At 39.6% G+C, this 26314-nt stretch overlaps 1 protein-coding gene across 1 annotated transcript in view; it reads right to left on the bottom strand.

Moving 5' to 3' along the window:
• The window catches only part of ATP8B4 (ATPase phospholipid transporting 8B4 (putative)), a 191173-nt gene that overhangs the window by 154024 nt on the left and 10835 nt on the right, over positions 1-26314 (bottom strand). The window contains exon 6 of the mRNA XM_043554514.1: positions 24019-24080. Within this exon, the coding sequence (XP_043410449.1) occupies positions 24019-24080 (62 nt within the window). The remainder of the gene's footprint in view (positions 1-24018; positions 24081-26314) is intronic.

Here is a 26314-nt window from a genome sequence, read left to right as displayed (position 1 = left end):
TTTGCACATTCTTTGACTTGGGGCTGTAAAACTCCCATCTCTGCCTCCATCTTCACATTATCTTCTTTTCTGTTTATCTTTTGCCCTTCTCTTCCCTCAGGAAGACATTTGTGACTGGATTACCAGCATGATCTTATCTCAAGATCATTAACTTAATTATATTTGCAAAGACCCTTTTTCTAAATAGATCATGTTCACAGGTTCCAATGGACATACTGGGTAGGGGACACCATTCAAACCACAACAATAGGATATAATATAATCTCAATTATTTTTAAAATGAATGTTGTATATAGGAATAGAGAGGAAAAAGCAAAGATGGGGAAGGAAAGGGTGGCGATAAAGTGCCTTCCCAAGCACACTATAGTTTGCTCTAATATGGATGATGGAATCAAGAATAGTTTCTATATTTTATTTATACCCTTATTATAGCTAATAAATAACAACCAACAGTGTTATTCAATATATTCATTTGGCTTGGTATAGACAACCTGTGTGCTCTGTTGGAAACCAGATTTATTCACTATAACACTATGATTTCATTTAGCTTTCATATTATTAAGATTTTTTTCTAAATTTTTAATATTTATTTATTTTTGAGAGACAGAGATAGAGCATGAGTGTGGGGGGGGCAGAGAGAGAGACAGACACAGAATCCAAAGCAGGTTCCAGGCTATCAGCACAGAGCCAGACGTGGGGCTCAAACCCACAAACCGTGAGATCATGACCTGAGCCAAACCCAGACGCTTAACCGAATGAGCCACCCAGATGCCCCTAAGATTTTAAGATCTTAAGAAAGCTTTATTTTATTAAAGTTAATGTTTTAACAATTCCAAGGCCTGTGTGGCTTAGGTTTGCATTTGTTTTTTCAAAAGAAATCCTATGACAACCAAGAAGAGATGCATAAACCTATTTTTAAAAAGAGAGAGAATCACATGTTACATAGAGTTTGGTGTATTTTTTACTTCCATTATTATCTAAGGTAAGTGGGTCCAGTTACAAGAAGAGCCTGCTGTTTTGGTAAGCAGCTGTAACAGGTTTGAGTTCAGAAGAGCCAAGGAAGAACCAAACTATTCTGAGTAATAAAAAGAAGATAGATATGAGGGGCCCCAGACACTGAGAGAAAAGACTGGAGCCAACTACACTGAATGCTGAATGGTGAGGGGGGGGGGAGGAGACATAACAAAGGCCAGCAGGAGAGAAAGAGAACTTGGCGAAGAAAATGTTAAAATAGGATTTCACGTTGTTTGCTGTGGGGTATATAAAATAAACCTGATAATTTATATCACCACCACCACCCCACCCCAACTCAAATCTTCAGTCAACTCTACCTTGTTCTCTAATGCTTTATGGGGGAGGGGTGTCTTTGAGGGAGCTTTAAGAGAAGGAAAAGGGAGCAGCTAACATCTGGGTTATATCAACTTTAAAAAAGAAATTAGGAGATGCCACTGAAAAGCCCATGTGCAGAGTTTTGAAAGTGTTATAATTTCCTATTATTTCAAGATGATCCTCATTTGGGGAAATGGTCACCATTTAGAAATCCACCACTTTAAAAAATTATATTCATGCAATATAATAATTGATTACAATGGAAGATCATTTATAAGAACTATAACAATGTCACAGCTCACATACAGAAACCAGCCCTTTGGTAAATGGATCCTTCCATCTGCAAAGCTGACATGCAGAAACTACCCAAAAAATTATCAATCCAAGACTTAAGAAACTGAAATTTATTGAGGGTGAAACTATTTTTGAAACACTTGTACTTAGAATTAGTAGCATGAGCTAAAAATTAAGTTAATTTTTTTATTCATTTCCACAGAGTCCAAAAATTACCAAGACTACTCCTATTAGCTTGCTTTTGAACTCATTGTTATTTAATCCCACAATGGTGTACTTTATTAACATTGTTTAGAAAAAGAAGAATCGAGGAACATAGGGAAGATGGTGGCATAGGAGGACACTGGGCTCACCGCATCCTGCCGATCACTTAGATTCCACCCACATCTGCCTAAATAACGCAGAAAACTGCCAGAAGACTAGCAGAACGGATTCTCCAGAGCCAAGCGTAGACAAGAGGTCCACGGAAGAGGGAAGGGCGGAAAGGCGGTGCACCCTACGTGGACTGGCGGGAGGGAGCGGGGCAGTGGAGGGGCAGCCCGCCCAGCAAGGCAGAGCCCCCGAATCTGGCTTGCAAAAGCAGAGGGGCCAGACGGAGTGTGTTCTGACAGCCAGCAGGACTTAACATCTGGAATGTTATAAGTCCACAGCTCTGCTCAGAGAGAAGGAGGGCTAGAGGACAACGGGAGGGAGAGGTGTTGAGCCCCGGAAGACAGAGCTCAGCAGGGAACAAAGCTCAGAGCTTGGCGGGGAACAAAGGCGCTGGCCAGCGCCATCTCCCTCTCTCACCCCCAGGTGAAATCCCAAAGGGAACCAGTTCCCATCACGAACTTGCTTGCACCGCGCAAATACTCAATGCTGTGCCTCTGTGGATCCATCCCTCTGACGAATCTGCCTGCCTCCCTCTCGGTGCTGCAGGGCCCCTCCCGCAGGGGACCACCAACAGCAAAGTGAGCTGAGCCTGCCCTTCCCACCAACAGCAAAGTGAGCTGAGCCTGCCCTTCCCACTCCTGTGCACCTTGCGGATCCACCCCGGCTAATATGCCAGATCCCATAGAAGCAGCACCACAAGCCTGGCAGTGTGCAAGTAGACTAGATAGGGGCCACACCACTCCACAGTGAGTCCTGCCCCTGGGCACAGTTGTGGATCTAGTAGCGGGCTGGGGGCAGACATTGGGTTTGACTGTGGTTCTGCCCACCAACACAAGTTACTCTGGACAGCACAGGCGAAGTGCCCTGAAGTTTAGAGCCACCCCAGGGACTACCCAAAAGGATGAAATGGAAGAATTCTCCTCAAAAGAAACTCCAGGAAGTAGCAACACCTAACAAATTGAACAAAAACGTCTTAAGCAATATAATGGAACAAGAATTCAGAATAATAGTCATAAAATTAATTGTTGGGCTTGAAAATGGTATAGAGGACAGCAGAGAATCCATTGCTACAGATATCAGGGAACTAAGAAACAGTCATGAGGAGCTAAAAAAAATGCTATAAATGAGGTGCAAAATAAAATGGAGGCAGCCACAGCTTGGATTGAAGAGGCAAAGGAGAGAATAGGTGAGTTAAAAGATAAAATTATGGAAAAAGAGGAGTCTGAGAAAAAGAAAGATGAAAAAATCCAGGAGTATAAGGGGAGAATTAGAGAGAACTAAGTGATGCAATCAAATGGAACAATATCTGTATAATGGAAATTCCAGAAGAGGAAGAGAGAGAGAAAGGGGCTGAAGGTGTACTTGAACAAATTATAGTTGAGAAGTTCCCCGATCTGGGGAAGAAAACAGGCATTGAAATCCAAGAGGCACAGAGAACTCCCTTCAGACGTAACTTGAATCGATCTTCTGCACTATCTGCATGATCTATCTATCTTCACTATCTATCTCCACTAGATCTGCATGACCTATCATAGTGAAACTGGAAAAATACCAGGATAAAGAGAAAATTCTGAAAGCAGCTAGGGATAAACAGGCTCTCACCTACAGAGGGAGACCCATAAGACTAGTGGCAGACCTATCTACTGAAACTTGGCAGGCCAGAAAGGAATGGCAGGAGATCTTCAATGTGATGAACAGAAAAAATATGCAGCCGACAATCCTTTATCCAGCAAGTCTGTCATTTAGAATAGAAGGAGAGATAAAGGTCTTCCCAAACAAACAAAAACTGAAGGAATTCGTCACCACTAAACCAGCCCTACAAGAGATCCTAAGGGGCACTCTGTGAGTGAAATGTTGCAAAGACCACAAAGTACCAGAGACATCACTACATGCATGAAACCTACAGACATCACAATGACTCTAAACCCATATCTTTCTATAACAACACTGAATGTAAAGTGACTAAATGCTCAACCAAAAGACACAGGGTATCAGAATGGATAAAAAAAACAAGACCCGTCTATTTGCTATCTACAAGAGACTCATTTTAGACCTGAGGACACCTTCAGATTGAAAGTGAGGGGATGGAGAACTATCTATCATGCTACTGGAAGTCAAAAGAAAGCTGGAGTAGCCATACTTAGACAAACTAGACTTTAAGTTACAGGCTGTAACAAGAGATGAGGAAGGGCATTATATAATAATTACAGGCTCTATCCATCATGAAGAGCTAACAATTATAAATGTCTATGTGCCGAATACGGGAGCCCCCAAATATATAAAACAATTACTCACAAACATAAGCAACCTTATTGATAAGAATGTGGTAATTGCAGGGGACTTTAACACTCCACTTACAACATTGGATAGATCATCTAGATACAGGCTCAATAAAGAAACAAGGGCCCTGAATGAGACATTGGATCAGATGGACTTGACAGATATATTTAGAACTCTGCATCCCAAAGCAACAGAATATACTTTCTTCTTGAGTTCACATGGAACATTCTCCAAGATAGATCACATACTGGGTCACAAAACAGCCCTTCATAAGTTTACAAGAATTGAAATTAAACCATGCATACTTTCAGACCACAATGCTATGAAGCTTGAAATCAACCATGGGAAAAAGTCTGGAAAACCTCCAAAAGCAGGGAGATTAAATAACACCCTACTAAAGAATGAATAGGTCAACCAGGCAATTAGAGAAGAAATTAAAAAATATATGGAAACAAACGAAAATGAAAATACAACAATCCAAACGCTTTGGGACGCAGCGAAGGCAGTCCTGAGAGGAAAATACATTGCAATACAGGATATCTCAAACAAGAAAAATCCCAAATACAAAATCTAACAGCACACCTAAAGGAAATAGAAGTAGAGCAGCAAAGACACCCCAAACCCAGCAGAAGAAGAGAAATAATAAAAATCAGAGGAGAAATAAACAATATAGAATCTAAAAAAAAACTGTAGAGCAGATCAATGAAACCAACAGTTGGTTTTTTGAAAACATAAACAAAATTGACAAACCTCTAGCCAGGCTTCTCAAAAAGAAAAGGGAGATGACCCAAACAGATAACATCATGAATGAAAATGGAATTATTACAACCAATCCCTCAGAAATACAAGCAATTATCAGGGAATACTATGAAAAATTATATGCCAACAAACTGGACAACTTCGAAGAAATGGACAAATTCCTAAGCACCCACACACTTCCAAAACTCAAACAGGAAGAAATAGAAAACTTGAACAGACCCATAACCAGCGAAGAAATTGAATCAGTTATCAAAAATCTCCCAACAAATAAGAGTCCAGGACCAGATAGCTTCCCAGGGGGATTCTACCAGATATTTAAAGCAGAGATAACACCTATACCTCTCAAGCTGTTCCAAAAAAGAAAGGGAATGAAAACTTCCAGACTCATTCTATGAAGCCAGCATTACTTGGATTCCTAAGCCAGACAGAGACCAGGCAAAAAAAGAGAACTACAGGCCAATATCCCTGATGAATATGGATGCAAAAATTCTCAATAAGATACTAGCAAATCAAATTCAACAGCATATGAAAAGAATTATTCACCATGATCAGGTGGGATTCATTCCTGGGATGCAAGACTGGTTCAACATTCGCAAATCAATCAACGTGATACATCACATCAATAAAAGAAAAGAACCATAAAGATCCTGTCAATAGATGCAGAAAAAGCATTTTACAAAATTCAGCACCCTTTCTTGATAAAAACCCTCGAGAAAGTCGGGATAGAAAAAACATACTTAAACATCATAAAAGCCATTTATGAAAAGCCCACAGCTAACATCATCCTCAATGGGGAAAAACTGAGAACTTTCCCCCTGAGATCAGGAACACGACAGGGATGTCCACTCTCACCACTGTTGTTTAACATAGTGTTGGAAGTGCTAGCATCAGCAATCAGACAACAAAAGGAAATCAAAGGCATCAAAATTGGCAAATATGAAGTCAAGCTTTTGCTTTTTGCAGATGACATGATATCATACATGGAAAACCCGAGAGACTCCACCAAAGTCTGCTAGAACTGATACATGAATTCAGCAAAGTCGCAGATACAAAATCAATGTACAGAAATCAGTTGCATTCTTATACACTAATAATGAAGCAACAGAAAGACAAATAAAGAAACTGATCCCATTCACAATTGCACCAAGAAGCATAAAATACCTAGGAATAAACCTAACCAAAGATGTAAAAGATCTGTATGTTGAAAACTATAGAAAGCTTATGAAGGAAATTGAAGAAGATATAAAGAAATGGAAAGACATTCCCTGCTCATGGATTGGAAGAATAAATATTGTCGAAATGTCAATACTAGCCAAAGCTATCTACACATTCAATGCAATCCCAATCAAAATTGCAGCAGCATTCTTCTCGAAACTAGAACAAGCAATCCTAAAATTCATATGGAACCACAAAAGGCCCCGAATAGCCAAAGGAATTTTGAAGAAGAAGACCAAAGCAGGAGGCATCACAATCCCAGACTTTAGCCTCTACTACAAAGCTGTCATCATCAAGACAGCATGGTATTGGTACAAAAACAGACACATAGACCAATGGAATAGAATAGAAACCCCAGAACTAGACCCACAAACATATGGCCAACTCATCTTTGACAAAGCAGGAAAGAACATCCAATGGAAAAAAGACAGTCTCTTTAACAAATGGTGCTGGGAGAACTGGACAGCAACATGCAGAAGGTTGCAACTAGACCACTTTCTCACACCATTCACAAAAATAAACTCAAAATGGATAAAGGACCTGAATGTGAGACAGGAAAACATCAAAACCCTACAGGAGAAAGCAGGAAAAGACCTCTCTGACCTCAGCCATAGCAATTTCTTACTTGACACATCCCCAAAGTCAAGGGAATTAAAAGCAAAAATGAACTACTGGGACCTTATGAGGATAAAAAGCTTCTGCACAGCAAAGGAAACAACCAACAAAACTAAAAGGCAACCAACGGAATGGGAAAAGATATTCGCAAATGACATATCAGACAAAGGGCTAGTATCCAAAATCTATAAAGAACTCACCAAACTCCACACCCAAAAAACAAATACCAGTGAAGAAATTTCTTCACCCAGTGAAGAAATGGGCAAAAAACATGAATAGACACTTCTCTAAAGAAGACAACCAGATGGACAACAGGCACATGAAAAGATGCTCAACGTCACTCCTTATCAAGGAAATACAAATCAAAACCACACTCAGATACCACCTCACGCCAGTCAGAGTGGCTAAAATGAACAATCAGGAGATGATAGATGCTGGAGAGGATGTGGAGAAATGGGAACCCTCTTGCACTGTTGGTGGGAATGCAAACTGGTGCAGCCACTCTGGAAAACAGTGTGAAGGTTCCTCAAAAAATTAAAAGATCTACCCTATGACCCAGCAATAGCACTGCTAGGAATTTACCCAAGGGATACAGGAGTTCTGATGCATAGGGGCACTTGTACCCCAATGTTTATAGCAACACTTTCAACAATAGCCAAATTATGGATAGAGCCTAAATGTCCTTCAACTGATGAATGGATAAAGAAATTGTGGCTTATATACACAATGGAATACTACATGGCAATGAGAAAGAATGAAATTTGGCCTTTTGTAGCAACGTGGATGGAACTGGACAGTGTGATGCTAAGTGAAATAAGTCACACAGAGAAAGACACATACCATATGTTTTCACTCATATATGGATCCTGAGAAACTTAGCAGAAGACCATGGGAGAGGAGAAGGAAAAAAAAAAAAAGGTTAGAGAGGGAGGGAGCCAAAACATGAGAGACTCTTAAAAACTGAGAATAAACTAAGGGTTGATGGGAGGTGGGAGGAAGGGGAGAGTGGGTGATAGGTATTGAGGAGGGGACCTGTTGGGATGAGCACTGGGTGTTGTATGGAATCCAATTTGACAATAAATTTCATATTAAAAAAATAATAAAAAGAAAAAAGAATCAAGATTTTCACCTCAAATTTTCCTCTTAAATATGTGGGTCTCTTCATATACACCCTAAATAGCTGTCCCATAGACCCAATGGTACCATCATAACATATAAATTATCTGGATGAGGTGGAGATAAACTCAGAGTTTGTGTTCTGCCTGCATTTAACCACATAAGTCTCCACTCTGATTGTAAGCCTACAAATCCAGATAAAGAGAAGGTAACTCAGTGCAGGTACTGGTGCTTCCACGTGAGCAACAGAACCCCAGGCCCTCAAGTACTCCTACTCCCCCACTTACAAGAAACACACAGACAAGCTAAGTATGTGTCAGCTTCAGGCTCATTAAATTCAACGACCTTTGGTATTTTTTGTTGCAGGTGCTCAAGGAGAGAAAGCGAAGTCTCCCTCTCCTAAGTTTTTTCCCAAGAATTCAGCAGCAAATGATAGATTTTTTTTGACCATACGTCCATATACGTTTAATCTGGCAGGACAAGGAAGATGGGAAGAGTTCCTTCAGAGCTTCCTGAAGGATCTACTAGCCACACTTCTGAATCACTGCCCAAATTTCCCTCTAGGAGCTCTGTAGTTCAGAACTGATGCATACATACAATATATGAGTGCTATATAGCTAGCAATTGTAATATAAAACTTAAACTGTTTTAAATTATTGCTGTTTGCAGATTTACATATGTCTCTAATACATTTTTTAAAGGAGAATATTTTGTGGGGTTTTTTCATGCTGTGCTGTGATTAATAAAGAAATAAACTTAGAACTTAGGTGGTGATGGTTTGACTCAGGAAACCATCATGTTTGATGGAACTGAAACCTCCCAGGGTTCAGTCAGTGTGCTCAACCTAGTCTTACTCACACTTTATCCAGGATTCTCTGATAAAGGTTGTCATCAGTGAACTGAGTAAGAGTGCTTCAAGTTCTCATTACCTCACATAGGAAGTAATGTGTTCATATAATCATCTTTTGTGAGTTTTATAAATATATTACAAAAACTCAGTCTTATGGAAAAGGGATCAATTCAAAAAAGTTTCCAAACATAAGAAAAAAGATGAATAAGGTTGATGGGAATGGTTCCATAAAAGAGCTTGATAGATTTAAGAAATATTTATTGATGCTCAGGAAAGTATAAATGAAACGTGTTATACAGAAGGTTGATGGTCAGAAGCCATTTTAAATCTAGTGGTGTCAAGGAAACATCCAGACTCAAAGGTAATTGCATTGCAGCACCTGAACTCACATTGCTCTAATGCACAAGTGTAAGTTCAGAAGATGTCAGGGAAATTAAATATTAACAAAAATGACACTGACCCTATTTGTTCATAGTGACACAAACAACAATGCTGGCAGCCTGGAAGACTGCACAGAAAATCTGGGCCTGATAATCAGGAGACTAGGCTTGTAGCACAGACTTCATTTTCTTCTCTGCTCAGTTCTCTCACACATACCTAAACGTGTTGTATAGAGCAATGTCATCCAGTAGAAATAGAATACCAGCCAAAAATGTGAGCCATGTAAGTAATTTTAAATTTCTAGTAGCCACATTCAAAAAATGTTTAAACTGAGAGCTTTCCTCCTAAGGTCAGGAACAAGACAAGGATGTCCATTCTCACCATTTTTATTCCACATAGTACTGCAAACCCTAGCCATAGCAGTCTGACAACAAAAAAAATGAATAAAAGGAATCTGAAATGGTAGCAGAGAAATACAACTTCCACTATTTGCAGGTACTTGATATTTACACGTATCTGATACCTTAGGTAGAAAACCCTAAAGATTCCACCAGAAAACTAGTAGAACTGATAAATGAATTCAGTAGAGTCACAGGATACTAAATCACTTTACAGAAATCTGTTGCATTTTAATACACTAATAATGAAGCAGCATAAAGAGAAATTAAGAAAACAGCCCCATTTAAAATGACACCAAAATAATAAAATACCTAGGAAGTGAAAGACCTGTACTCTGAAAAGTATAAAACACTGATGAAAGAAATTGAAGAGGACACAAACAAATGGAAAGGCATTATATTCTCATGGGCTAGAAGAACAAATAATGTTAAAATGTCTATACTACCCCAAACAATCTACAGATTTAATGCAATCCATATCAAAATACCAATAGCATTTTCCACAGAACTAGAACAAATAATCCAAAAATTTGTATGGAACCACAAAAGACCCCCAATAGCCAGAGCAATCTTGAAAAAGAAAAATAAAACTAGAGGTATCACAATCCCAGATTTCAAGTCATCTTACAAAGCTCTTGTAATCAAAATAGTATGGTATTGGCACAAAAAATAGACATATAGATCCATGGAACAGAACAGAGGCCCAAACCCCCAATTTTATGTTCAATTAATTAACAAAGGAGGCCAGAGTATGCAATGGGAAAAAGACAGTCTCTTCAACAAATGGTAATGGGAAAACTGGACAGCTACATGCAAAAGAATGAAACTGACCCATTTTCTGATACCATTCACCAAAATAAACTCAAAATGGATGAAGTACCAAAGAGCGAGGCCTGAAATCATAAAAATCCTAGAAGAGAGCACAAGCAGTAATTTCTCCGGCATCAGCATAAAAACATTTTTCTACATATGTATCCTGAAGCAAGGGAAACAAAAGCAAAATTTAACTATTTGGAGTACATCAAAATAAACAGCTTCTGCACAGCAAAGCAAAGAATCAACAAAACTGAAAGACAGCCTACTGAATGAGAGAAAATATTTGCAAATGATATGTCAGATAAAAGGTTACTATCCAAAATATATGAAGAACTTATACAACTACACACACACACACACACACACACACACACAAACACAAATAATCCAATCAAAAACGGGCAGAAGACACAAGCAGACATTTCTCCAAAGAATACATTAAGATGGCCAACAGACACATGAAAAGATGTTCAACATCACTCATCATCAGTGAAATGCTAATCAAAACCACAATGAAATATCACCTCATACCTGTCTTAATGGCTAAAATCAAAAACACAAGAAACAACAAGTGTTGGAGAGGATGTGGAGGAAAAGGAACCCTCCTGCACTGTTGGTGAGAACGCAAACTGGTGTAACCACTGTGGAAGACAATACAGAGGTTCCTCAAAAAATTAAAAATAGGGGTGCCTAGATGGCTCAGTCAGTTAAGTGTCTGACTTCGGCTCAGGTTATGATCTTGTGGTTTGTGGGTTCAAGCCCTGTGTTGGGCACTGGGCTAAAGGCTCAGAGCCTGGAGCCTGCTTCAGATTCTTTGTCTCCTCCTCTCTCTCTGCCCTCCCCTGCTGACACTCTCAAAAATAAGTAAACAGTTAAAAAATTTTTAAATTAAAAATAGAACTACCCTACAATCCAGTAATCACACTATTGAGTATTTACCCAAAGAATACAAAAACAGTTAATTCAAAGGGGTATATGTACCCTTATGTTTACTGTAGCATTATTTACAATAGCCAAATTATGAAAGAGCCCAAGTGTTCATCAATACATGAATGGATAAAGAAGAATATATATATGTAGATATATACAATGGAATATTACACAGCCATAAAAAAAGAATGAAATCTTGCCACTTGCAACACCATAGATGGATCTAGAGTATACTGCTAACTGAAATAAGCCATAAGAGAAAGACAAATACCATATTACTTCACTCATATGTGGAATTTAAGCAACAAAACAAACGAACCAAGAAAGAGACAAAGGAACAAAAAAAAAAAAAGAAAAAAGAAAAAAGGAAAATAGACTCTTAACTGCAGAGAACAAACAGATGGTTACCAGTGGGGAGGTCAATGACAGGATAGGTAAAATAGATGAAGGAGATTAAGAGTACCCACATCTTGATGAACACTGGTTGTTGTACGGCAGTGTTGAATCAGTGTATTATACACCTGAAATTAATATAACACTGTTAACTACATTGGAATTAAAATAAAAAATGAAAGAAAAATAACACATTTAAAAAACAGGTAAATTTCATTTTAATAATATATTTTATTTAACCAATATATAGAAAATATTTCAAAATGGAACCAATATAACCGTTATTTTTTAAATTTATTTATTTACTTTGAGAGAGAAAAAAAAGTGGATGAGCAAGTGGGGGAGTGGCGGAGAGACAGAGAGAATCCCAAGCAGACGCCACACTGTCAGTGCAGAGCCCAGTGCAGAGCTCAAACTCATGAACTGTGAGATCATGACCTGAGTTGAAGTCGGACACTTAAGCGACTGAGCCCCCTCAGGTACCCCCCCCCCGATGTAAAAAAATTATTAATGATGCATCTTACATTCCCTTTTTGGTATTAAGTCTTCAAAATCTGGTATATACTTTATACTTAACAGCACATCTTATTTGCACCTGCCACACTGCCAGTGTTCAGTAGCCACATGTGGCTAGTGACTGCCTAACTAAGTAGCAGTCAATCTGTATACTCTTCACCTTGTCCAAAATCCCTATGACTAGAAACACTGATGGGACAGAACTAGAAAAATTGGAAGTTGCATAAATATGTTAAAGTAATACAATGATTCCACAGAGAGGACAAAACACATAAATAAGCATTACAGAATTTTATATTCTGTCAAGAATCATTTACAATATTTCTTTGTAAGAATATTTATTATGTGGAAAAACCATGCTTACCATTTTCAAAATTAATGGAATTCCCTTCCTTGGATGTCTTTTCAAATTAGACAAATATAGACATAGAGATTCATATATGGACATAGCAATGGATTTGATTAGAAGTTATCAACTCTATCTGCATAGAATCATCATGGAAACTTAAAAAACACCAGGGTATCATTTCCAAGACCCTTATTTAAATACTCTGGAGTTGCTGGGGCACTGATGCAATGTGCAGCCCAGGTTGAGGGGCATCAAGTAGGATGACCTCTGCAGGGACTATCACACTCCCTCTCATTGCCCCTCACTTGCCGGTTGCTCCCACAGTAGTCAAGGAGATTAGCATAATTTGAGGCACCGTCTCAAGAAACACTAAGATAGCTATTGGTATTCATACATGCCATCAGCAAATGGTACACGAGTCCCCCCCTTATCTGCAGGGGACACATTCCAAGACCCCTAGTGGATGCTTCAAACTGCAGATAGTACCGAACCCCATACTATATTTTTTCCTATACACACAAACCTATGATAAAGTTTAATTTCCAAATTAGACACAGTAAGAGATTAATAGCATTAACTAGTAATAAAACAGAACAATTCTAACAATATAAAGTTATGTGAATGTGATCTCTCTCTCTCAAAATATCCTATAATACCACACTCACCCTTCTTCTTGTGATGATGTGAGATGACAAAATGCCCACATGATGAGATGAAGTGAGGTGAATAATGCAGGCACTGTAATGTAGCACTAGGCTACTACTGACCTTCTAGTGATATGTCAGAAATTAAGTCACCTGCTTCCAGACCATGGTTGAGCATGGGTAACCAAACCCATGGAAAGTGCAACTGCAGAGAAAGGAGGGCTACTGTATTTCATGGCTTGGGGCAAAAATGTGCACTTATATTTAGCAATCACAATCATTTCTACAATATGGAATCATGCCACCCCTACTTAGTTTTAAAACCAAAGTCAGCAAATTTTGTCAAAGGCTAATACAACATGTATTTCTTAAGCACTTTACATATTATAAGAGATTGCAGATACAGAAGATTGGTCCTAGGATCGTCGGAAGATGGCAGCGTAGGAGGATGCTGGGCTCACCTCACGTCCTGCTGATCACTTAGATTCCACCTACACCTGCCTAAATAACCCAGAAAACCACCAGAGGATTAGCAGAACGGGGTCTCTGGAGCCAAGCGCAGACCAGAGGCCCACGGAAGAGAATAGGAAGGGTGGAGAGGCGGTGCGCACTGCATGGACTGGCAGGAGGGAGCCGGGGCAGAGGGGTGGCCCACCCCACCGGCCAAGCAGAGCCCCCAAGTCTGGCTTGCAAAAGCGGAGGGGCCAGACGGAGTGTGTTCTGACAGCAAGTAGGACTTAGCATCTGGGAGGTCATAAGTTAACAGCTCTGCTCAGAAAGCTGGAAGGCTGGAGGACAAAGGGAGGGAGAGTTGCTGAGCCCCTGCAAGACAGAACTCAGTTTGGCTGGGAACAAAGGCCTCGCCAGCGCCATCTCCCACACCCATCCCCCAGACAAAATCCCAAAGGGAACCAGTTCCTGCCAGGGAACTTGCTTGCTCCGTGCAAACACCCAACGCTGTGCTTCTGCAGAGCCACCCCTCCGGCAGCGGGTCTGACTCCCTCTCGCTGCCACAGGGCCCCTCCTGAAGTGGATCACCTAAGGAGAAGCGAGCTAAGCCTGCCCCTCCTGCCCCCGTGCACCTTGCCTACCCACCCCAGCTAATACGCCAGATCCCCAGCACCACAAGCCTGGCAGTGTGCAAGTAGCCCAGACGGGCCACACCACCTCACAGTGAATCCCACCCCTAGGAGAGGGGAAGAGAAGGCACACACCAGTCTGACTGTGGCCCCAGCAGTGGGCTGAGGGCAGACATCTGGTCTGACTGTGGCCCCGCCCACCAACTCCAGTTATACACCACAGCACAGGGGAAGTGCCCTGCAGGTCTGCACCACTCCAGGGACTATCCAAAATGACCAAGCGGAAGAATTCCCTTCAGAAGAATCTCCAGGAAATAACAACAGCTAATGAACTGATCAAAAAGGATTTAAATAATATAACAGAAAGTGAATTTAGAATAATAGTCATAAAATTACTCCCTGGGCTTGAAAACAGTATAGATGACAGCAGAGAATCTCTTGCAACAGAGATCAAGGGACTAAGGAACAGTCAGGAGGAGCTGGAAAACGCTTTAAAATTTTTTTTTTCAACGTTTATTTATTTTTGGGACAGAGAGAGACAGAGCATGAACGGGGGAGGGGCAGAGAGAGAGGGAGACACAGAATCAGAAACAAGCTCCAGGCTCTGAGCCATCAGCCCAGAGCCCGACGCGGGGCTCGAACTCACGGACCGCGAGATCGTGACCTGGCTGAAGTCGGACGCTTAACCGACTGCGCCACCCAGGCGCCCCATGGAAGACGCTTTAAACAACATGCAAAATAAAATGGAAACGACTATGGCTCGGATGGAAGAGACAGAGGAGAGAACAGGTATACTAGAAGATAAAATTATGGAAAAAGAGGAAGGTGAGAAAAAGAGAGATTAAAAAAAACCCAGGAGTATGAGGAGAAAATTAGAGAGAACAAAGTGATACACTAAAAAATAATATACGCATAATTGGTATCCCAGAGGAGGAAGAGAGAGGGAAAGGTGCTGAAGGGGTACTTGAAGAAATTATAGCTGAGAACTTCCCTGAACTGGGGAAGGAAAAAGGCATTGAAATCCAAGAGGCACAGAGAACTCCATTCAGACCTAACTTGAATCGATCTTCTGCATGACATATCATAGTGAAACTGGCAAAATACAAGGATAAAGAGAAAATTCTGAAAGCAGCAAGGGATAAACGTGCCCTAACATTTAAGGGAGACCTATAAGACTCATGACTGATCTCTCTTTTTTTTTTTTTTAATTTTTTTTTCAACGTTTTTATTTTATTTTTGGGACAGAGAGAGACAGAGCATGAACGGGGGAGGGGCAGAGAGAGAGGGAGACACAGAATCGGAAACAGGCTCCAGGCTCTGAGCCATCACCCCAGAGCCTGACGCGGGGCTCGAACTCCCGGACCGCGAGATCGTGACCTGGCTGAAGTCGGACGCTTAACCGACTGCGCCACCCAGGCGCCCCATGACTGATCTCTCTTTTGAAACTTGGCAGGCCAGAAAGGATTGGCACGAGATCTTCAACGTGTAGAACAGAAAAAATATGCAGCCGAGAATCCTTTATCCAGTAAGTCTGTCATTTAAAATAGAAGGAGAGATAAAGGTCTTCCCAAACAAACAAAAACTGAAGGAATTCGTCACCACTAAACCAGCCCTACAAGAGATCCTAAGGGGAATCCTGTGAGACAAAGTACCAGAGACATCGCTACAAGCATAAAACATACAGACATCACAATGACTCTAAACCCATATCTTTCTATAATAACACTAAATGCAAATGGACTAAATGCGCCAACCAAAAGACATAGGGTATCAGAATGGATAAAAAAACAAGACCCATCTATTCGCTGTCTACAAGAGACTCATCTTAGACCTGAGGACACCTTCAGATTGAGAGTGAGGAGATGGAGAACTATTTATCATGCTACTGGAAGCCAAAAGAAAGCTTGAGTAGCCATACTTATATCAGACAAACTAGACTTTAAATTAAAGGCTGTAACAAGAGATGAAGAAGGGCATTATATAATACTTACAGGGTCTATCCATCAGGAAGAGCTAACAGTTATAAATGTCTATGTGCCGAATACGGGAGCCCCCAAATGTATAAAACAATTACTCATAAACATAAGCAACCTTATTGATAAGAATGTGGTAATTCCAGGGGACTTTAACACTCCACTTACAATAATGGATAGATAATCTAGACACACGGTCAATAAAGAAACAAGGGCCTTGAATGATACATTGGATCAGATGGACTTGACAGATATATTTAGAACTCTGCATCCCAAAGCAACAGAATATACTTTCTTCTAGACTGCACATGGAACATTCTCCAAGATAGATCATATACTGGGTCACAAAACAGCCCTTCATAAGTTCACAAGAATTGAAATTATACCATGCATACTTTCAGACCACAATGCTATGAAGCTTGAAATCAACCACGGGAAAAAGTCTGGAAAACCTCCAAAAGCATGGAGGTTAAAGAACACCCTACTAAAGAATGAGTGGGTCAACCAGGCAATTAGAAAAGAAATAAAAAAATATATGGAAACAAACGAAAATGAAAATACAACAATCCAAACGCTTTGGGATGCAGCGAAGGCAGTCCTGAGAGGAAAATACATTGCAATACAGGCCTATCTCAAGAAACAAGAAAAATCCCAAATACAAAATCTAACAGCACACCTAAAGGAAATAGAAGCAGAACAGCAAAGGCAGCCTAAACCCAGCAGAAGAAGAGAAATAATAAAGATCAGAGCAGAAATAAACAATATAGAATCTAAAAAAACTGTAGAGCAGATCAACGAAACCAAGAGTTGGTTTTTTGAAAAAATAAACAAAATTGACAAACCTCTAGCCAGGCTTCTCAAAAAGAAAAGGGAGATGACCCAAACAGATAACATCATGAATGAAAATGGAATTATTACAACCAATCCCTCAGAGATACAAACAATTATCAGGGAATACTATGAAAAATTATATGCCAACAAATTGGACAACTTCGAAGAAATGGACAAATTCCTAAACACCCACACGCTTCCAAAACTCAAACAGGAGGAAATAGAAAGCTTGAACAGACCCATAACCAGCGAAGAAATTGAACAGGTTATCAAAAATCTCCCAACAAATAAGAGTCCAGGACCAGATGGCTTCCCAGGGGAGTTCTACCAGACGTTTAAAGCAGAGATAATACCTATCCTTCTCAAGCTATTCCAAGAAATAGAAAGGGAAGGAAAACTTCCAGACTCATTCTATGAAGCCAGCATTACTTGGATTCCTAAACCAGACAGAGACCCAGTAAAAAAAAGAGAACTATAGGCCAATATCCCTGATGAATATGGATGCAAAAATTCTCATTAAGATACTAGCAAATCGAATTCAACAGCATATAAAAAGAATTATTCACCATGATCAAGTGGGATTCATTCCTGGGATGCAAGACTGGTTCAACATTCGCAAATCAATCAACATGATACATCACATTAATAAAAGAAAAGATAAGAACCATATGATCCTGTCAATCGATGCAGAAAAGGCCTTTGACAAAATTCAGCACCCTTTCTTAATAAAAACCCTTGAGAAAGTTGGGATAGAAGGAACACACTTAAAGATCATAGGGGCGCCTGGGTGGCGCAGTTGGTTAAGCGTCCGACTTCAGCCAGGTCACCATCTCGCGGTCCGTGAGTTCGAGCCCCGCGTCGGGCTCTGGGCTGATGGCTCGGAGCCTGGAGCCTGTTTCTGATTCTGTGTCTCCCTCTCTCTCTGCCCCTCCCCCGTTCATGCTCTGTCTCTCTCTGTCCCAAAAATAAATAAACGTTGAAAAAAAAAATTTAAAGATCATAAAAGCCATTTATGAAAAGCCCACAGCTAACATCATCCTCAACGGGGAAAAATTGAGAGCTTTTTCCCTGAGATCAGGAACACGACAGGGATGCCCACTCTCACCGCTGCTGTTTAAGATAATGTTGGAAGTTCTAGCATCAGCAATCAGACAACAAAAGGAAATCAAAGGCATCAAAATTGGCAAAGATGAAGTCAAGCTTTCGCTTTTTGCAGATGACATGATATTATACATGGAAAACCCGATAGATTCCACCAAAAGTCTGCTAGAACTGATACAGGAATTCAGCAAAGTTGCAGGATACAAAATCAATGTACAGAAATCAGTTGCATTCTTATACACTAACAACGAAGAAACAGAAAGACAAATAAAGAAACTGATCCCATTCACAATTGCACCAAGAAGCATAAAATACCTAGGAATAAACCTAACCAAAGATGTAAAAGATCTGTATGTTGAAAACTATAGAAAGCTTATGAAGGAAATTGAAGAAGATATAAAGAAATGGAAAGACATTCCCTGCTCATGGATAGGAAGAATAAATATTGTCAAAATGTCAATACTAGCCAAAGCTATCTACACTTTCAATGCAATCCCAATCAAAATTGCAGCAGCATTCTTCTCGAAACTAGAACAAGCAATCCTAAAATTCATATGGAACCACAAAAGGCCCCAAATAGCCAAAGGAATTTTGAAGAAGAAGACCAAAGCAGGAGGCATCACAATCCCAGACTTTAGCCTCTACTACAAAGCTGTCATCATCAAGACAGCATGGTATTGGTACAAAAACAGACACATAGACCAATGGAATAGAATAGAAACCCCAGAACTAGACCCACAAACGTATGGCCAAAGCAGGCCATCTTTGACAAAAGCAGGAAAGAACATCCAATGGAAAAAAGACAGTCTCTTTAACAAATGGTGCTGGGAGAACTGGACAGCAACATGCAGAAGGTTGAAACTAGACCACTTTCTCACACCGTTCACAAAAATAAACTCAAAATGGATCAAGGACCTGAATGTGAGACAGGAAACCATCAAATTCTAGAGGAGAAAGCAGGAAAAGACCTCTCTCTCTACCTCAGCCGTAGCAATCTCTTACTTGACACATCCCCAAAGGCAAGGGAATTAAAAACAAAAATGAATTACTGGGACCTTATGACGATAAAAAGCTTCTGCACAGCAAAGGAAACAACCAACAAAACTAAAAGGCAACCAATGGAATGGGAAAAGATATTTGCAAATGACATATCAGACAAAGGGCTAGTATCCAAAATCTATAAAGAGCTCACCAAACTCCACACCCGAAAAACAAATAATCCAGTGAAGAAATGGGCAGAAAACATGAATAGACACTTCTCTAAAGAAGACATCCGGATGGCCAACAGGCCCATGAAAAGATGTTCAGCATCCCTCCTCATCAGGGAAATACAAATCAAAACCACACTCAGATATCACCTCACGCCAGTCAGAGTGGCCAAAATGAACAAATCAGGAGATGATAGATGCTGGAGAGGATGTGGAGAAACAGGAACCCTCTTGCACTGTTGGTGGGAATGCAAATTGGTGCAGCCACTCTGGAAAACAGTGTGGAGGTTCCTCAAAAAATTAAAAATAGACCTACCCTATGACCCAGCAATAGCACTGCTAGGAATTTACCCAAGGGATACAGGAGTACTGATGCATAGGGGCACTTGTACCCTAATGTTTATAGCAGCACTCTCAACAATAGCCAAATTATGGAAAGAGCCTAAATGTCCATCAACTGATGAATGGATAAAGAAATCGTGGTTTATATACACAATGCAGTACTACAGGGCAATGAGTAGAACGAAATATGGCCCTTTGTAGCAACATGGATGGAACTGGAGAGTGTGATGCTAAGCGAAATAAGCCACACAAAGACAGATACCATATGGTTTCACTCTTATGTGGATCCTGAGAAACTTAACAGAAACCAGTGGGGGAGGGGAAGGAAAAAAAAAGAGGTTAGAATGGGAAAGAGCCAAAGCATAAGAGACTCTTAAAAACTGAAAACAAACTGAGGGTTGATGGGGGGTGGGAGGGGGGGGGGATGGGTGATGCGTATTGAGGAGGGCACCTTTTGGGATGAGCACTGGGTGTTGTATGGAAACCAATTTGGCAATAAATTTCATATATTGAAAAAAAAAAAACAAGAAAGCACATGGTATAGAATAAAGCACCCTCAAACCAGAAAAAAAAAAAAAGATTGGTCCTGATTTAAAAAGAATATGAGTAACAACATAAAAAAAGTGAAATTGAAAAAGAAGTTTATAAAAGAAAGGGTTTTATTGCTCTATTTATTTTGTGACCCAGGTTTACAGTGCTTAGCATTACAGCTCACACAATCCTAACTATGTTCGAGGAGTAATGTATATAATACAAATGTATATTACATACAGATAAACTACATATATATTATGTAACTATGTTATATTCCTGTAATTGTATACAAAGCCCTTCAAATACAAAATCAATAGTGAAGACAGGATTATACCACAAAGTCCACACTTACATACCTCTTCATGAATGAGTAGAAGTCTAATTTAGGCTCTTACTTGCCATGGGACCCTGGACAAGTCACTCCCTCTCAGGGTTAATCACTTCATCTCTAAAATGGAGCACTGTTACCCACACTTTGGGTTTTTTTATGAAAGTTAAACTTGGAAGAACTGGAGCTCACACAGGGTAGTTGTTCAGTAAATACATATTGAATCTGAATGTACCTGCCCAACTTCCTCACTTCTTACCACAGCAGGAAGAAGCCCAGAAGGAAAATTAATTGCTCAAACTCACACATGAATCCAGGTTTCCTGACTAGTGCTTTCTTCCCACCTCCCTCCCCTTAAAAATCTCCAGCCTGAGGCTAACCATGCCTCCCCTCTTTCCAAGACAAGCCAATGATGGCTCCTGCCCTAGTGCAAAGACCACAAGTCCAAAACCTATCATTGCCCCTCACCTGCCCATTTGCTTCTACAGTGGTTAAAGATTTTAGCACTGCTTGAAACCTTCTCTGGAGAAACACGAAGATAGCTATTGGTATTCATACATGCCATCAGCAAACGGTACAGTAGTTCCAGACCCTCTGCCAGCAGCACACAAAGGTAGCCACATGGACCTGGCATACACCCCACTCTGACACTCACCTCCAGCAACACTTGTACTCCCCTGTTCCCCTCCAGGCATCTTACTTTATTACTGGATCACAACCCACAGGTGCCAAGAATAGACCCAAAAGCACTTTCTTAACATTTTCCATTAACACTGCAATGGTATCTAGTATGCATTAACTACTGTCTCACATCAGGTTCTCTCTGGAAGCAGATCCTGAGATAAGGATTCACATGCAAGTGTCTCATTAGGAAAGTACTTCCAGGAGAAACTGGTAAGGGACATGAGACACAACACAGGGAAAGGGAAAAAAAAACACACAGGGTGTGACTGCATGCCAAGTCCCATCCTCTGTCTGATCTAAAGGAGTGGTTGAGAGTACAAATTAACCTCAGAGCTTGTCTAATTGAGGCAGGGGTGCTGCTCTTTCACACTCCTTCACCCACCAGTCACTGACTCCAGCAGTTCAAGGGCAGTGCTCTGGAAGAAAACAGCAGGTGCAAGTGCTTACAAGCAATGCAAATAGAAGCTGGGGATGAGTACAGAAGACAGTGAGGGTCTGTGCAGAGCCCCAACAGTATCCTCTACAACCACCAGCTTCAAGGGAGGACTTGAAGCTTGACTGTCTCAGATCTGAGCCCATTTGATTTTTCCAACTTTTCAAAATCCAAAAAATGGAAAGCCAGTTTCTGTAGCATGAGAATATTGTACAAAGACCACCACACCAGCCACTGGAATTGGCCAGTGATGCAACTGAGCAACATTAGATAGATCAAGCTACTCTGGCACATTGCTCTCTCAGCAAGAATACTTGTTACCGCTCAGTTTGAAAATTCAATATACATTGTGCTAGGTTCAAGGGACACAGATGTGATCAAGAGATGACCCCTGCCCTAGAGGATTTCACGGTAAAGGGCCATCTTCTAAATGGAAAATCTGGCCTGATTTTTTACTGAATCTTAAGGAACACTCCATACTCAATGATATATGCTTCTCCTGTCAATTTTACATGATCAGCAACAATACACACTAAAACATCACACCATATCGAACTACAAAGAGATGTTACTTCATGAGGAATCAACAGAAAGCTAAATGAAACCACAAGAAAGTAACACTAATACTACTTCTAACAATAATGATAATGATAGATAGCATGTGTGGGAGACATACAATCATCGAGTTTCTGAATATTTAAGTTCCTAGATAAATCCCTTGGCCTCTAATTAATGCCCCAAGGTACTGCCACAAGATTTAACTGGTAATTTGGGGGGACATTAAAGATATGCTAGGGCCATTATTCAAATTCATTATGTAATTGTACATTGAAAACATACTTTATACGAGGTGATACTTCAAAGGAGTAAGATTTGTTATCAAATGTTCCTTGGGGAATTAGTTATATCATATTGTCAGATCTAATATCCAGTCAGAACTGCAAGGCTTGAGAAAGTCAAGATATGCAACAGTGGCTCAAAGCCACATATTGCATTAGCTTATAAAGATTCACCACCTCTTGACAATAAATTTCATATATTAAAAAAAAAAAAGATTCACCACCTCTTAAGAATTTGCTGTAGACCACAGAATTGTTTAGGGTCAGTACTAAACTCATATTTAATGTCTCTCAGAGTGCAAAACTCATGCTTTTAAACACCATGCTCCAGTGGCAACAATCCAAAACCTGCTAACATTGGAAATGAACCACATGGTTCCAGGCATCTTTATGGCTTATCTGTGTCCCACCAGAATCACCCCTTCAGAGGCTCTGTCTCTAACCACTATAATTTTATATTAAGATCCTTTTCCTTCATTGTACATTAACACTATCTTCTAAAACAAGCAAATACAGAAAAAGCTATATGTACTCATTATGTTATTAGTGATCAGTCAATAATTTAGTTATGGAGATTAATTACTTCAATCCTACCAATTATTGTCTAGATTATACCTAGTCCCTCTTGGTATCTTTACCATTTCTTGGAATTTCCCATCTCATATGATTACTTCATTTTATGATATTCCTTTTAAAAAACTGTCTTCACAGTATCCAAATGATTCAAAAGCACTGGCAGATGTGACTGACTACCAGAACGAAGTATATCATAGCCAGTTTCCTTTGTCACATATTATTATCAGCAAAAAAAGGGACAAAGAGTAAGAAACCATGCAATGAAGGTTTGAAATTTTGCTAAGTTTTATGGAGGTGTTTTTGCTGTTATTAGTGCGTAAATACATGTTTTAAAGCATTTCAAATCCAAGAACCATTCCCATAAGTATTTATCAATTTAAAAGGAATAAAAAAATCTGTTATGGTGAATATTCCATTCTAAATTTAACTATCAAGTAAATCCAAGATTCATTTAATACAGTAATGAGTCAAAGTCTTTCTAGCAATATTCCCCAGAAATTACAAAATTAAATAATTCAAATCCTTATAAAACGTCTATGACATACAAGACATTACAGAGGTGTCAAGTCTAAGCAGTATTAGATCCAGAGATGAAAAGTGCTAATGATTTGCCTGTGTCCACAAAACAAACTCCATAGGGATTTGATGTTGAGTAGGTAGCACAAGCACCAGCTGAACATTAAAATAAGCCATGAAGATAAAATGGACTTACACTGCAGTTTTTAACAAATTGAAAGGGAAAAGTAACATAATTAAAAGAGAAAACCACCAATTGTCAAGATCATTTTATGGTCCCCAAAATCTTAAAAATAACCCAAAAATGTCTTTCTTACTTGCTGTCGATGAGCACTTCAGATAGCCGATTATTCACTTGATTATCACTCTTATGGCGAAACTGAAAGTCAAAATATTTGTGAAAAAAATATATTAAATCATGCTTTGTCAGCACAAATAGGAACACTGAAAATACTTTTGAGTTCATCTGTTTGGACAATTTCACCATTGATCCAAAATTAGCCAGTTTATACTTACCATGAACCCAGCTCACTAACCCTTCTCACTAACCCTTACTCTGGATTGAGTGAGAAGCTCAATACCCTTCTCACTAACCCTTGCTCTGGATGCTACCAATGCAACAAGTGTAGCCACATGCTCTTCTAATTCCCACACATTTTTAGGTGCTTCTAAGAAGACAGTATTCCCTTTACTCTGCCACATGGTTCTAGAAAACTATACATTTTGAAGTCCTCAATAAGGAATAGAGGCTTCCATTTTTCTTACATATGTGCTCAATACTTTATTGGAACATCAGTCATTCTGTTTTATGGATTTCTTTGAAGCCAAGAAATTACTTGTAATAACATGTATTCTTATTCTCCAGAAATTCTAATTGCTAACAGTAATATTATGAAATACTGAGCATTTAAAACAAAACTCAAAATACAATACTGAACAACATTTGGTATGGATTTGTTTTTTATGCCCAAGTGATACTATTTCTTATTGTATATTCTAGTAACGTAAACATCTTACATTGCTTAGAAGAGTCCAAATATTATGAACCCTCTACTAAACTCATAAATTAGCAGTCATTCAGATAAGACTATCATCAAAATTAGTGTTTTCATTTAAAAAATTCAAAACATTGTACCAATATCACAACATCTAAAATGCTCCAACCACCCCTTCTCTTTTTCAATATCTTTCCCAAACCCATCCCAATCTATTCTGCCATGCCCAGTGCATGCTATTACACTGATTTCCAGGTGTAAGTTAATGTATATTATCAGGAAAAACAAGATATTTAACATTTGTTAACATGAAAAAATTTACAAAATCAATAGAAGAGTAAATTAAATCATTGGCATGCAAATTTATTTTGGCAGAAATATTTTTTCTGAGTATATCATTTGATGTGGATGCTGGATATTCTGTTTGCTCCTCTGTATTCACACCCCATCCTTCTCCACTCTGCCCTCTGTCATGGGAAGCTGACCCATAAGATCCTTACCCTCTGGCTCCTGGTTGGGTTTGGCCAAAGGTGGCAGAAGATCAGAGTAGCCAGAGGAGAGTGAAATGGGGTATTTTTCTGCCTGACCTCATTCAAGCTGAGTTACAGAGAGCCCCAGGTGCCATGAGCAGCCCTCAGACTGCTTTTCTGTCAAGACCCTGACTGATAAATATATCTGGTTATTGGACCCACACATATCATCACAAAAATAAAAGCATATTCAAGCATTAACTGCAATAAAGACAAAAGGAGACTTAGAATTTAGTCACATCTGTATCAAACCTGAAAACAATCCCCAAAATTGACTAGTTGGGAATCACAGAAAAGGGCCAAACAGTTCACCCCCCTGCAAGCTGAGGAGCCTATTCCCTGGGCCTTAAAATAAGTCACTCTCACTTCAGCTCAGGTTTTGCCAAGAAGTCTTGGTATTGGAACAAATGGAGTCTGGTAGGACTAGAAATGGTAGTAGAAAGGCTTAAAGAGGAATTGCCCAGGACAGGAAGGGAGCAGAGTACTAGCACTGATTGTATCCCCACCGCAAGACAGGCTCTGTGCCACATGCTTTATACATAGCACCTCATATTGTCCTTCCAACAGTTCTGGTATCATTAACAACATTATACAGACAAGGAAGGGTCCAAAGAAGTGGTTTCCCTCATTTCATACTGTTAGAACAGTAAGTTACAGTTACAGTAAGTAACAGGGTAAGGAGTCTTTCTTTAAAGCCCATGTTCTTTCTACTCCACCATTTTATTCTTCTATGAAATGTGACTATAATGAATAAGACATTTACCCCAATATGTAGACACTTAAGCATATAAATAAATATTATTTCCCAGAAAGATCAGCTATTGTGGAGAAGAAACACATTTACTCCAAAGTTGCCATTACTCAAATCATGGTTAAAATTTCCTCTCCTAGAATTTCTTGGAGATTACAGTCCATTCTTTAGAATGTCCTCTATTCTTTGAAGATGGAGCTATTTAAAGACATGAAGGGATGCTTTATGTTTGGAAATATACAAAAGCTTCTCTTAGAAAGCAGGTAGGGTGAATACGTTTTTTAGGGGCTTGAGAGATAGCATTTGTTTCCATAGCTGGGTGAACACAAAATCATGA

Source organism: Prionailurus bengalensis, chromosome B3, assembly GCF_016509475.1.
Source record: "Prionailurus bengalensis isolate Pbe53 chromosome B3, Fcat_Pben_1.1_paternal_pri, whole genome shotgun sequence".
NCBI classification, from domain to species: Eukaryota; Metazoa; Chordata; class Mammalia; order Carnivora; family Felidae; genus Prionailurus; species Prionailurus bengalensis.
The sequence above is the reverse complement of the archived record's forward strand: the minus strand, read 5'-3'. Positions and strand labels throughout refer to the sequence as shown.